The 14157-nt window shown below is 47.2% G+C and overlaps 1 protein-coding gene across 2 annotated transcripts; it reads left to right on the top strand.

The window, feature by feature from the left end:
• Positions 1 to 795: 795 nt before the first annotated feature.
• IDS (iduronate 2-sulfatase) lies at positions 796 to 12762 on the top strand. 2 transcript variants are annotated; one of them, XM_060683993.2, is made up of 9 exons: positions 796 to 963; positions 3744 to 3925; positions 5342 to 5519; positions 5635 to 5723; positions 7346 to 7546; positions 8564 to 8734; positions 10164 to 10290; positions 11383 to 11556; positions 12090 to 12762. In XM_060683993.2, the coding sequence occupies exons 1-9, from the start codon at positions 873 to 875 to the stop codon at positions 12596 to 12598; spliced, it is 1722 nt and encodes a 573-aa protein (XP_060539976.2). In that variant the 5' UTR covers positions 796 to 872; the 3' UTR covers positions 12599 to 12762. The 2 variants fall into 2 exon arrangements, with proteins under 2 accessions (XP_060539976.2, XP_087733673.1); XM_087877547.1 differs by lacking the exon at positions 8564 to 8734 and having other exon boundaries at positions 805 to 963.
• Positions 12763 to 14157: the final 1395 nt, after the last annotated feature.

Here is a 14157-nt window from a genome sequence, read left to right on the forward strand (position 1 = left end):
TTAATTATAATCCAGACCTACCCCAATGGGATGGATCTCTTTCCCCCATCAGCCCCAAATACTGGCTGTGCCTTATGGGGTTTATAATCCAGACCTACCCCATGGGGATGGATCTCTTTCCTTTCCAGCCCCAAATACTGGCTGTGCCTTATGGGGTTTATAATCCAGACCTACCCCAATGGGATGGATCTCTTTCCCCCATCAGCCCCAAATACTGGCTGTGCCTTATGGGGTTTATAATCCAGACCTACCCCAATGGGATGGATCTCTTTCCCCCATCATCCCCAAATACTGGCTGTGGTTTACGGGGATTATAATCCAGACCTACCCCAATGGGATGGATCTCTTTCCCCCATCAACCCAATACTGGCTTTGCCTTATGGGGATTAATTATAATCCAGACCTACCCCAAAGGGATGGATCTCTTTCCCCCATCAGCCCCAAATACTGGCTGTGCCTTATGGGGTTTATAATCCAGACCTACCCCCAGAGGGGTGGATCTCTTTTTCCCCCACCTCCAAATACTGGCTGTGATACAGATTAACAAAATAGAGATTAAGAAGAGTTGGAAGAACCGGAGGGGCTGGGAACTCTTTTCTAATGCAGGGTCTGAAAGAGGTGGGGGGAAAAGACAAGCCGACACGCGTTTGGCTCGGGGACGCGCGGGGTTCCCACGAAAGATTGCAAGAACCGGCGCTTCTGCAAAGCTTTGGCGCTCCGTTGCGCGCAGCTTTGCAAGTCTCCGCCGCCGCCCCGAGGTCCGGGGTGGCGCTTGGGGAAGCCCTGCCCGCCGCCGCTTCCTCTCCTCCTCCTCCTCCGGAGCCTGGCTGGCTGGCCGAGCGAAGAAGAAGACGACCTTCCCCGGCGAGGCTATGCCACCGGCGGGGATCCCTCGAGCGGCTTCGCTCTGGTTCCTCCTGGGCGCCTTCTGCGTCTGGCTGGGCTCCCCGATGAGCGCAGCAGGTGATGCGCTCCCGGATCCATCCATCCGTTTGGGAAAGCCTGGGCACCCACGGGCGTGGGTGGGTGGGCGAGGCGGTGATACCCTCCCCTCCTTCCAGAGGAGGTTCAGACGACCCTCTCTGCAATCAGGAGTCTGGGTGGGTCGGTGGGTGGGAGATGCAGCCTGGGAGAGGGAGAGAAAGAAAGAGGGAGGGAGGGTGATTGATTGATTGATTGATTGATTGATATTGATTTTTTTTTAAAATTTGCTTTATATGCCGCCCTTCTCCGGAGTCTCAGGGCGGCTTACAATGCGTTAAGCAACAGCCTTCATCCTTTTGTATATTTATACAAAGTCAGCTTATTGCCCCCACAAACTGGGTCCTCATTTCACCTACCTTACAAAGGATGGAAGGCTGAGTCAACCTTGAGCCTGGTGAGATTCGAACTTACAGTTATTGCAGACAGGTTGATGTTAATAACAGTGCTTTAGTCTGCTGTGCCACCAGGCTCTAATTGATTGATTGATTGATTGATTGGTTCGATTTATATGCTGCCCTTTTCCGGAGTCTCAGGGCGGCTTACAATGCGTGAAGCAATAGCCGTCATACTTTTGTATATTTATACAAAGTCAGCTTATTGCCCCCACAAACTGGGTCCTCAATTTACCTACCTTAGAAAGGATGGAAGGCTGAGTCAACCTTGAGGCTGGGGAGATTCGAACTTGCAGTAATTGCAGGCAGCTGAATGTTAATAACAGGCTATTAGTCTGCTGCACCACCAGGCTCTAATTGATTGATTGATTGATTTGGTTCGATTTATATGCCACCCTTTTCCGGAGACTCAGGGCACCTTACAATGCTTTTAAGCAATAGCCTTCATACTTTTGTATATACCTGCTTAGTAGGGCTTTTGGGGCCCCCCAAGCGGTGTTCTTTTTTATACAAAGTCAGCTTATTGCCCCCACAATCCGGGTCCTCATTTTATCTACCTCGGAAGGATGGAAGGCTGAGTCAACCTTGAGCCTGGTGAGATTTGAACTCGCAGTAATTGCAGGCAGCTGGCAGCTAAATACTACTTTAACAGTAGTTTAGTCCACTGCGTCACCAGGCTCTTAAAACCTTCCACTCTTTACCTGGAGCCTCCTGGGCAAAATTAGGGGAGGGGGCGAGGGATGGTGGTGGTAGTGTACCATGAACTGGAAAGAACGGATTTAACAGATTAATAGAGTTGGAAGGGACCTTGGAGGTCATCTAGTCCAACCCCCTGCTCACTAATACTAGGTATTCGAACCGCCGACCTTTCCGATCGACAAGCTCTTAGACTTGCTAGAGAGTAGAAATGAGATGAACTGGAAAGAATGGATTTAACAGTTATTCAGCTATTAAAACCGAATTAATCTTGTTCCATTTCAGCATTCAAAGCCACTGAATGACCTTCAGAATTCTTTTCCCCCCCAGTGGTCTTCCGTTATTGCTACACTTTTAATCAGTGTGTTTGTGAATTTCTCTCTCCTCCCACAAGAGTGCTTAAAAATGTGGGGATGATTCATAATAACATGATAAAACCACTGTTCATTTAAAGCAGGAAATTGTACAAGAGCTGCTAAAAATTTCCCTGTGTTAAATGCTCTTGCAGTGTCTCTAAAGCAGAAGTGAAGATTTTTGGGAATTGTAGCCTCTTTTGTCTTCTGAGTAGTTTCCCTTCCCTTCCCTTCCCTTCCCTTCCCTTCCCTTCCCTTCCCTTCCCTTCCGTTCCCTTCCCTTCCTTTCCTTTCCCTTCCCTTCTCAATATTTTTCCTTTCCTTTCCTTTCCTTTCCGTTCCGTTCCTTTCCTTTCCTTTCCTTTCCTTTCCTTTCCTTTCCTTTCCTGTCCTGTCCTGTCCTGTCCTGTCCTGTCCTGTCCTCCCCTTCCATTTACTTCCCTTCCATTCCTTTCCTTTCCCTTCTCAATATTTTTCCTTTCCTTTCCTTTCCTTTCCTTTCCTTTCCTTTTCTTTCCTTTCCTTTCCTTTCCTTTCCTTTCCTTTCCTTTCCTTTCCTTTCCTTTCCTTTCCTTTCTCTTCCTCCTTCCCATTCTTCCCTTCCCTTCCCTTCCCTTCCCTTCCCTTCCCTTCCCTTCCCTTCCCTTCCCTTCCCTTCCCTTCCTTTCCTTTCCCTTCCCTTCTCAATATTTTTCCTTTCCTTTCCTTTCCTTTCCTTTCCTTTCCTTTCCTTTCCTTTCCTTTCCTTTCCTTTCCTTTCCTTTCCTTTCCTTTCCTTTCCTTTCCGTTCCTTTCCTTTCCTGTCCTGTCCTGTCCTGTCCTGTCCTGTCCTGTCCTGTCCTGTCCTGTCCTCCCCTTCCATTTACTTCCCTTCCATTCCTTTCCTTTCCCTTCTCAATATTTTTCCTTTCCTTTCCTTTCCTTTCCTTTCCTTTCCTTTCCTTTCCTTTCCTTTCCTTTCCTTTCCTTTCCTTTCCTTTCCTTTCCTTTCCTTTCCTTTCTCTTCCTCCTTCCCATTCTTCCCTTCCCTTCCCTTCCCTTCCCTTCCCTTCCCTTCCGTAGGGCCATTAGCTGAGATGATTAAAATATCAAAATCCAATCCGATTAACTCTTGTGCATTATCCCCTTCGAAGTACATTGTTTATTTTTCCCATTCATAAAACCCCGCTAACTGAAGTTTAGTAGGGAATTAATCTTTGAAAGTATTCCGTATTCGGTACTGAACTACGTCTACCTTTAAAAAAGAAAAGAGAGAGAGAGAGAAAAAAGAGCCAACAAGCTTAAAATTATTCCACCCTGTTCCTTCTTCCCCCATTAGCATTGGCTGATGGTGGTCAGAGGCCTGGCCGTGATTTTCCTCACCGAGGCTTAAATATTCTTTTCGTGATTGCGGACGACTTGCGCCCCGCCTTGGGGTCTTACGGGGACTCCCTGGTGAAATCACCCAACATTGATCAGCTGGCCTCCAAGAGCGTGGTGTTCCAGAATGCTTTTGCCCAGGTAATTGACGTCATCTTCATTACTTATTTAATTTTTGGGGGAGAAGGGCGTCTTGGTTAGCCATGCTGTCTGGAACATGGTCATAATTCAGGTTTTCCTTCCTCCAGACCAGAGATCCCCAACCTGTGGGCCACGGCCCACTAGTTTGCAACCCGACCACGGAAATGGCCGGCGAGCAACGATCCCTTGTCCCCTCTCGTCACCGGGCCAGAAATATTGGGGAAATCTCAGGGGTGGGCTTCAAAAATTTTAGCAAGGGGTTCTCTGCCCGGTTGCTGGGTGGGCGTGGCCATTGTGGGCGTGGCCTAGTCGGCCTCTTGCACCGCAGCGGGAGGGGGGGTGTTTTTGCCCTCCCCGGGCTCCGGAGGCTTTCCTCGAGCCTCCGGAGGGCGAAAACAGCCTCCCCAGGCTCCAGAGGCCCTCTGGAGGCCAGAAATGGGCCCATTTCCAGCCTTCCTGAACTTCTGGTAGGCCCGTTTTTCGCCCTCCCCGAGCCTCTATGTGCGCCCTACACTTACCTGCATCCAATATGAGCTGCATGGGGACTCCTGGAAGGGGAGGGGAGGGGTGGGCGGGGCCAGTCAGGAGTGGGATTTGGGGGTTTTCCGAACTGCACAGAATCTTAGCTAGAGGTTCTCCCGAACCCCCAGCACCCGACCCCTGGGAACTCTGCTCTAGACCATGGTTGGCGATCTTAAGATATGTGAACTTCAATTCTATCTCTGTCTGTCTGTCCGTTTCTCTCTCTCTCTGTCTGTCTCTCTCCCTCCCTCCCTCTTTTCCTCTCCCTCCCTCCCTCTTTCTGTCTCTGTCTCTGTCTCTGTCTGTCTGTCTGTCTGTGTCTCTCTGTCTCTCTTGTCTGTCTGTCTTCTTCCCTCCCTCCTTCCCTCTTTCTGTCTCTGTCTCTCTGTCTGTCTGTCTGTCTCCTTCCCTCCCTCCCTCTTTTTCTCTCCCTCCCTCCCTCTTTCTGTCTCTGTCTCTCTCTGTCTCTGTCTGTCTGTGTCTCTCTGTCTCTCTGTCTGTCTGTCTCCTTCCCTCCCTCCATCCCTCTTTCTGTCTCTGTCTGTCTGTCTGTCTGTCTCTGTCTGTCTCTCTCCCTCTCCCTCCCTTCCTCTTTCTCTCTCCCTCCTTCTTTCTCTCTCCCTCCCACTTTCTCTCTGCCTCCCTCCCTCTTTCTCTCTCTCTCTCTCTCTCTGTCTGTCTGTCTGTCTCTCTCTCTCTGTGTGTGTCTGTCTGTCTCCCTCCCTCCCTCCCTTCCTCTTTCTCTCCCCCTCCCTCTTTCTTTCTCCCTCCCTCTTTATCTCTGCCTCCCTCCCTCCCTCCCTCTCTCTTTCTCTCTCTGTGTCTGTCTCCCCCTCCCTCCCTCCCTCTCTCTCTCCCTGCCTGCCTGCCTCTCTCTCTCTTTTTTGCCTCCAGCAAGCAGTCTGCGCCCCAAGCAGGGTCTCCTTCCTCACAGGCCGCAGACCCGATTCCACCAGGCTGTATGACTTTAACTCGTACTGGCGAACCCACGCGGGAAACTACACCACGTTGCCACAGTACTTCAAGGAGAACGGCTACATCACTGTGTCCGTCGGGAAGATTTTCCACCCAGGTGAGCTTTCTCACGGCTTCCCAAGACCTGGCGGGGCCCCCTAAGAAAGCGTTCGAGATCCCGATCCAAGGATCGAGTCCAGAACTTACCTGTATTTCGGCTTTCTGTTTCTCAGGCATCTCCTCGAACCACAGTGACGATTACCCGTACAGTTGGTCTGTTCTGGCTTTCCACCCGTCTTCTGAAAAATACGAAAATACGAAGGTAGATGGGCATTGCAATTGTTGTCAATCAGAGATCACTGACAATACGGTCCTCGACTTATGTCCACCATTGAGCCCAACATTTCTGTATGCTAAGCGAGAGATCGTTGAGTTTTGCCCCATTTTACGACCTTCCTCGTCACGTTTGTTATCGTTGCAATTGTTCTTAAGATGGTTCTTAAGTGGTTGCAATTGTTAACTTAGTGACATGGTTCTTAAGTGGTTTCCCCATTAACTTGCTTGACTCCAGGATCCTGCAACCGTCATAAATAAGAGTCAGTTGCAAAGCGTCCAAATTTTGATCACATGACCCTGAGGATATTTCCATTAAGTATGAAAAACGGTTATACGTCACTTTTTTCAGTCCTGTTGTAACTTCGAATGGTCACTAAACGAACGGTTGCAAGTTGAAGATTACTTGTATATCATCATCTTCTTCTTTTAATGACCCATTAATACCTTGTGGGGTGGAGTCTGGGCAACTGAATGGAATGTTTACTGGCCGGATCCCCTTCCTGTCGCCAGTGCGGAGTTGTTTTTTTTCAGCAGATATACTCTCATGGAGCCCAAAGAGAGAAATATCTGTCTTTACCCAGGATCGAACTCACAGCCTCCTGATTGTGAGGCGAGAGCTCCACCTCTAGGCCACCGCACCGCTCTTGAAGATTACTTGTACATGACTGAATCTAAATACAGATAATCAGTAGAGATGACTGTGAAGTCTTTTTTCTTAACGTGATGCTGGGCCAATCTTGAGCGTTGACTTTTCCTCAACTGATTTGAGGAAGTGGTGAGAATTACTTAACCGCTGGAGTCAGGAGTAGTAGACATAGGGTAGCAAGAGCTCTCTCCTGGTTTGCCGGCAGCCTGCGGAGCTGGCAGCAGAGTCAGACAATGAGGAGACTGGGGAGGACCATAGGCCAGTCCTGGAGTCTGGGGAAGGCTCGGACGAGGGCTCTGCGTCGGAGGCAGAGAGGGGACCAGGGCCATCTGGGAGTTATGTGCTTCCTCCGGAGCCTCCAGAGTCGGACATCAGCGAGGCAGAGGAACAGGGGAGCCTGTTCCCACTGCGCACATGTACAGAGCTGCCAGAAGTCAAGAACAGTTAAGACATAAGGAACGACTCGCGAGTAGGGCTTGGAGATGATCGGCCCCTCCCATAAAACATTAAAGAGGAGCAAAGGCACGTGAGCCTTTGTAGGAAGCAACTTTGTTCATTCTGGTCGGTTTAAATTCTGAAGCTCCGTTTTGACTCTGAATTCCGTATGACCTTGCAAAGCTAATTGCCAATTAGGTCTTTGGCAGCGTGTCAAGGGAGATAAAGGTGGGTGCTTATTAGCCTTATCCCGAAGGACTGTGGCAGATATCCGTCGGACTCTTTACAAACTATTTGTGACTCAGCACGGGCTGTGAATGAACGTAATTCACAGCCGTTGAAATAAAAAGAGGGTTTTTGGGACTAATCGTGTGTTTTTTAATGTCTCAGAAAGCCTAGGTCAGAACAGTGTCTTTCTGGTCAGGCAGTTCTATAAGTTAGATACGGCCAGTTTTTATGATGGGAAACCAATCTTTTGGACTTCCAAGGTGGATTTTGTTTTATGACGGTTGCTGTTTGCCTTCCAGGTTTGCAAAGGGAAAGACGGAAAGCTACACGCCAACTTGATCTGCCCTGTGGACGTTGCCGAGATGCCCGAGGCTACTTTGCCAGATATCCAGAGCACCGAGGAGGCCATCCGTTGGTTGAAGATTCTGAAAAGAATCAAGAGGAATTTTTTTCTGGCTGTCGGCTATCATAAACCCCACATCCCGTTCAGATACCCTCGGGTAAAACGGCTTCTCTGCAGGGGAGAAAAGAGAAGGAGAGGTCTGCTCCTGGAAGAGTCCTCAAAAAGTTCTCTAGAGTAGAGTAGGGTAGGGTAGAGTAGAGTAGAGTAGAGTAGAGTAGATAGAGTAGAGTAGAGTAGAGTAGAGTAGAGTAGAGTAGAATAGAATAGAATAGAATAGAATAGAATAGAATAGAATAGAATAGAATAGAATAGAATAGAATAAATATTGGAATGAAGAATAGAATAGAATAAATATTGGAAGGAAGGCTAGGGTAGCCGAAGAGGTTGTAAAAAAAAAATGCTTTTAAAAGCCTCTGACGATCAGGCAACTGGCCTAACTCTCCCTTTTTAAATTGGCTTTTTAAATTGGCTTTTAAATCGGGTTTAGACCTCTTTTAGATAAATTTGGATGTTTTAATCTTTGAGCCAAATTACTTAATCTGTTTTTTAATAGTTTTTAACTTCTATATGTATTTGTATTTATTATGGCTGTTCACCGCCCTGAGTCCTTCGGGAGTAGGGCGGTATACAAATATGAAAAATAAATAAATAAATAAATAATAAATAAACTGAGCTGGGATCGTCAGAGGCTTTTAAAAGCAGTTTTTTTCTACAACCTCTTTGGCCGAAGAAGTTGTAGAAAAAATGCCTTTAAAAGCCTCTGACGATCCCAGCTGAGCCCCACGATCGTCAGAGGCTTTTAAAAAAACTTTTAAAAGCATTTGTAGAAAAAATGCTTTTAAAAATAATTTTAAAAAAAGCCTCTGATGATCGTGTGGCTCAGCTGGGCATGGGGGGAGGGGCGGGCAGGGATTTTTGCTACCGGTTTTTCGAACTCACCCACCGCCATCGCTACTGCATTGGGCGATTCGCTCCGAACTGGGAGCATTTCACCCCTGGTAGAGTCAGATGCAGGAAAAATACTTTTTGCTTGGAAAATATTAATTTCTGGTCAAAGGAACCGAGGTGATAAAGACTCGTCAGAAAACCAATTTGGATAATCTCTTCTCTCCAGAAATTTCTCAAATTATACCCGTTGGAAAACGTCACCTTGGCTCCCGATCCGGCAGTTCCTAAAAAACTTCCTTCCGTCGCTTACAATCCTTGGATGGACCTGCGGGAAAGAGAGGACGTTGCAGCCTTAAACCTCAGTTTCCCTTACGGGCCCATTCCAAAACACTTCCAGGTAGAGTTTCCCTTATGGGCCCATTCGGTTATATTTCCATTGGATCAGGGTCTGGTTGTGGTCTGAAAAGACGCCGATGGGATAAGGAGTTGGATGGCTAGCCTCCTTTTTTTTTCTCCTACAGGTTGTCCTTGACTTACCACCGTTTCATTCAGCGGCCGTTCAAAGTTACAGCGGCATTGAAAAAAAGTGACTTATGACAGTTTTTCACACTTACGACCCGTGGTGGGATTCAAATCATTTAACAAATGGTTCTTGGCCCTAATGACCGGCAGGGTGGGCGTGGCCATGGTGGGCGTGGCCAGGGATGTGTGACAGGCAGCACTTGATCTCCTGCACCCCCCTGGGAGCAAAAACGGGCTGCAGTGGGGTGGGGGGACATACTGCCCTCCCCGCGCCCCGTTTTGGGCCTAGGAGGCCTCCCTGCACTTACCTGGAAGCCAAAATGGGGTGCTACCCCATTTAGTTATTTAGCTACCGGTTCGCCTCAATCGGCCCGAACCGGTTGAATCCCACCACTGCTTATGACCATTTTTCACACTTACAACCGTTGCAGCATCCCCATGGTCACGCGATAAACATTTGGACACTTGGAAACTGGCATGTACTTGTGACTGTTGCAGTGTCCCGGAGTCATCTCCTCATTTTGTTGGCGATGAACAAAGGCAATGGGAGATGTGCCACATTCACATAACAGCCGTACTACTGTACGGCTGTTACTATGTCAGTAACTATTAACGATGTTAGTAACTACTAACATACTATGTTATGTTAGTAGTTACTAACATAACTACTATCTGAATAACTGCAACGATTCACTTAACAACGGTGGCAAGAAAAAGTTGTAAAACTCACTTCACATGGTCTGGCTTAGCCACAGAAATTGTGGGCTTGTCAGGGTTCCTACGGATGCCCTAATTAAATCATGAGCCTCGAACCAAGCTTCAAAAGAAATCCAGTTATTTATTAGGAACTTCATGTCGGCAGGTTCCAAGTGAAGCCAACTCTGACCCCACGTAATCTGTTTCCCCTCTCCCTCCAGGCTGTGTCATCAGTCACATTAGCCAACGGAGCAATTTCGCGGGTTGTAGAGATCATTCCCCTCCGGCCGCTGTGGGTAACCCTGGGAGATAGCCTTGAGAGATATATATCTGGAATGTGCTTTTGTTTTTGGCTGCCGGGTTGCTTCGCTGGTTTCCCATCCCCCTTGCCTATGGCGACTCGAGAGCAGGCCAGGGATGCTTTGCAAGTTGACAGGGCTCAACTGTGGTCATAAGTCAAGGACTACCTGTATTAATTGGGGAAACAGGTGCATTACAAACAGATTACTTCCTGAAAGTCTTTCCAACCCTCTCGGGGGCCGCTTCGATTGACGGTGTAGCAGCCACAACTCATTTTTTTTGTCCCCTTTTGCAAACTTGTTTTGTAGCGGAAAATTCGCCAGAGTTATTTTGCCTCCGTTTCCTACGTTGATACGCTGGTGGGAAAGTTGCTGAATGCCCTGGATGAGACAGAGCTATCTCACAACACGGTGGTGGTTTTCACCGCAGATCACGGTAAGACGTCCATGAGGCTTGGAGTCAGTTGCAAACTCCACACCTTTGTTTTCTGGAGAAGACAGTTGAATGTTACGAATTTTAGCTCTTGCGTTGGGATCAGCGTGTTGAATAAACCAGCTTCTGCACAATGGCTTATATACAGTAGTGGTCAAAATTGTGGAAACCTTTTGGGAAAAGTGTATTTTTGAGGTTTGATGGCTAATAACACCACTTTTTTTTTTGGAGTTTGAAGATAATCCTATTCCACTGCTGGAATGGCCTGGGAATAGCCTTTTGTATATTTTTACAAAGTCAGCTTATTGCCCCCACAAACTGGGTCCTCAATTTACCTACCTTAGAAAGGATGGAAGGCTGAGTCGACCTTGAGCCTGGTGAGACTTGAACTTACTAATTGCAGACAGCTGGAGTTAAATGACAATGCATTTGTCTGCTGAGCTATCCAGGCTCCTACATATTGATTCCAGACTAAATCTCTCTTTGACTCCTCTCGTCATCTCGGTCAGTCTCTTTCCGACATCATCCCCTACTTTGTTCTAAGACCGGTTGAAGAGTTTTGGAGATTTTAAAAGCTTGGCTGTTCTTTGATATCTTTTTGGTCCATCCTAATCAACCTATTAAAGGGACGCGGTGGCTCAGTGGCTAAGACGCTGAGTTTTGTCGATCAGAAAGGTTGGCAGTTCAGCGGTTCGAATCCCTAGTGCCGCGTAACGGGGTGAGCTCCCGTTACTTGTCCCAGCTTCTGCCAACCTAGCAGTTCGAAAGCAGGTAAAAAATGCAAGTAGAAAAATAAGGACCACCTTTGGTGGGAAGGTAACAGCATTCCGTGCGCCTTTGGCGTTGAGTCATGCCGGCCACGTGACCACGGAGACGTCTACGGACAGCGCTGGCTCTTCGGCTTTGAAACGGAGATGAGCACCGCCCCCTAGAGTTGGGAACGACTAGCACATATGTGCCAGGGGAACCTTTACTTTTACCTTAATCAACGTATTATATCCAACTCTTGATTCTTCCTCTTTTTTCTTTTCCTGGATGGATCCACAGGATTGCTCTCAATGCCATCTTCCCTTCATGGTTCTTGATTTCATTTAGGCTGGTCGCTGGGTGAACATGGCGAGTGGGCAAAATACAGCAACTTTGACGTAGCCACACGAGTGCCGTTGATGTTCTACGTGCCAGGAGTGACAACTCAGATCTCTGATCCTGGAGAGAAAGTTTTCCCATTCATTGATCCCTTTGCTCAAGATTCCTGCTCTGGGCTTCCAGGTAAAAATCCATCATTAACAGTGGACAAAATTAAAAGTCTGACCTTTTATTGCTGATCCGATTAGGTCTTCCCTGTTAGCTTTAGGCATGCTTCTGCTTTTCTTCTTAGATTTTATTTAATGCCAATGTACTGTACTTTTTGGACTATAAGATGCACTTTTTTCCACCCTAAAAGAGGGTGGAAATGTTGGTGCGTCTTATACACCAAATACAGCCATTTTTGGCCTCTTGAAACATGTTTGCACCTGAACCCGGAAGAGCAAGGGGCAACAGCTGGCGTGCCCAGAGAGATGACTCTGCGTGCCACTTCCGGCACGCGTGCCATAGGTTCACAATCACGGGCTTAGATAGTTTGGTAGAGAGTAAGAGAGTTAAGAAGGCTCCTCCTTAACTATTCTCAGAGTGTATGTGAATACTTTGGCATAATTTCTGTCTATGGGTGAGGAACAACAAAAGATACAGTAGAAGTAATTCCGGGTATCGTTCCTGGACCTGACACTCCCTACTCTAATTTTTCTCCTATCGCACTCCAGGAAAACCCAAAGAAATGGTTGAGTTGGTGTCCCTCTTCCCAACGCTTGCAGAACTGGCTGGATTGGCTGTTCCTCCTGCTTGTCCTCAGCCTTCCTTCCACGTCCCTCTTTGTAGCGAAGGGAAGAGCTTGGTTCAGTACTTCCCGTCCTCCGGCGGAGGGCAGGAGAGCCATGGTTCCAAACGAAAAGAAACCCCGGTTGCCTTCAGCCAGTATCCGCGACCTGGAGACACCCCTGCACCAAATTCTGATTTGCCGTTACTTCAAGATATAAGAGTCATGGGCTATTCCCTCCGTACGGCCGATTACAGGTGTACCATCTGGTTCGGGTTTAATCCCAACAACTTCACAATCGACGTGAAGGACATCCACGGAGGAGAGCTGTATTTTGAAGAAAGCGATCCCAACGAAGATCATAACCGGTACAACGAAGTCCTGCATGGATCCCCCGTTCCAAAGCTTTGCCATCTCGTCAATCATTTGAAACTGGGATCAACTTCAGTTCAGTGAACCTCTGCTAAGGAACTGACCTCCACGTCACGGCTTGTATATATATATGTCATGCTTTGTGTTATACACAAAGACGCCTTCAAAGATGACCATGTTTTGTATCAAAAGGTTTCAAATGCTGATGTAAGAATAAATTTGAATGTGTCTATGCTCATTAAAAGAAATCTGCTGTGTCTGTCAAATAGTTCCGGAGAAAACAATGATAATATTCAAAAAAAGAGAGAGAAAACAGGTCAATATTAAGTGGTTAAGGGATCCGAGTTTGCAGGAGTGAAATGCTACCAGTTCGGACCAGTTCTCCCGAACCGGTAGTAAAAAATGCTACCGGTTCGGGTGAACCGGTATTTCCAATGATCAGCTGGGTGACGATCAGCTGTGGCGAACCGGTATTTCCAATGATCAGCTGGGTGACGATCAGCTGTGGCGAACTGGTATTTCTAACGATCAGCTGGGTGACGATCAGCTGTGGTGTGCGATTTATATTAGCTAGAATCGTCAGATTTCTTGCTTTCTGGCTAACCTAAATCGTGTGGCACAGCATATTCCCACCCCCCTCACTGTTCTGCTTACCTTTGCAGACTTGGAAGGCTTCAAAATGTTCCTTTTTTAGCGTTGCATGGGCACGCCTCAGATACGCATTCCCAACTCTAGGGGGCAGTGCTCATCTCTGTTTGTAAAAAATGCAAGTAGAAAAATAGGGACCACCTTTGGTGGGAAGGTAACAGTGTTCTGTGCACCTTTGGCTTTGAGTCATGCCGGCCACATGACCACGGAGATGTCTTCAGACAGCGCTGGCTCTTCGGTTTTGAAACGGAGATGAGCACCGCCCCCTAGAGTTGGGAACATTCTCCCAAGGACTCTAGATGGGCATCAAGAACAAGGAAGTCATCCTAGAAAAACAAAATACAGACGGCTCAAAGTGATGGAGGGAAGGAGGTGGGGTGACAGAGAATGCAAAACTGTTCTCATAGAATAAATGAGATGCCACTTTTGACCTCTTCCTTGGCATCAATTGGAGGCAGAAGGCATTTTGCCCACCTCAGCAAAATTTATTACCTGCCTAGCAAGTCAGGAATAGCCAGACCTGGAGATTCCCGCAGTTAAAACAGGAGGCAAAAGAGCCCCGTCAACAAAACACTTTTATTTAGTTAATAAAGTGAGATCAGCTTGAATGAATTTCCATTTTTCCCCCCACCTTCCCTCTGTGCAAAAGATGCAAAGCGTCTTAAAATTTAATTTGGTCTTTCAACCTCACTTTTTTTTTTTAAAGAAAAAAGTTTCTATTTGCACTTAATAATCTTTACAAACTATCACCATGTATATTAACAAAATTCACTCTGTGCTTTCAGATTCTTTGACCTTAAAGGGAATTTTCTTCCCCCCATCCATTTTAAAGCACTAAGTTTTTCTTTAAAAAAAATAAAAATAGAAACATTGACTTTGCTTTTGCCGATTAGATAGATTTGTTGTTATAGAGATGGCTAGTCGTATACTGAAAGTTGGACCACGAGAAAGGCTGAGCGCTAAGGAATGGAGGCCTTTGAACTCTGGTGCTGGAG

Source organism: Pantherophis guttatus, chromosome 12 (genome assembly GCF_059756535.1).
Source record: "Pantherophis guttatus breed Tessera chromosome 12, ASM5975653v1, whole genome shotgun sequence".
NCBI classification, from domain to species: Eukaryota; Metazoa; Chordata; class Lepidosauria; order Squamata; family Colubridae; genus Pantherophis; species Pantherophis guttatus.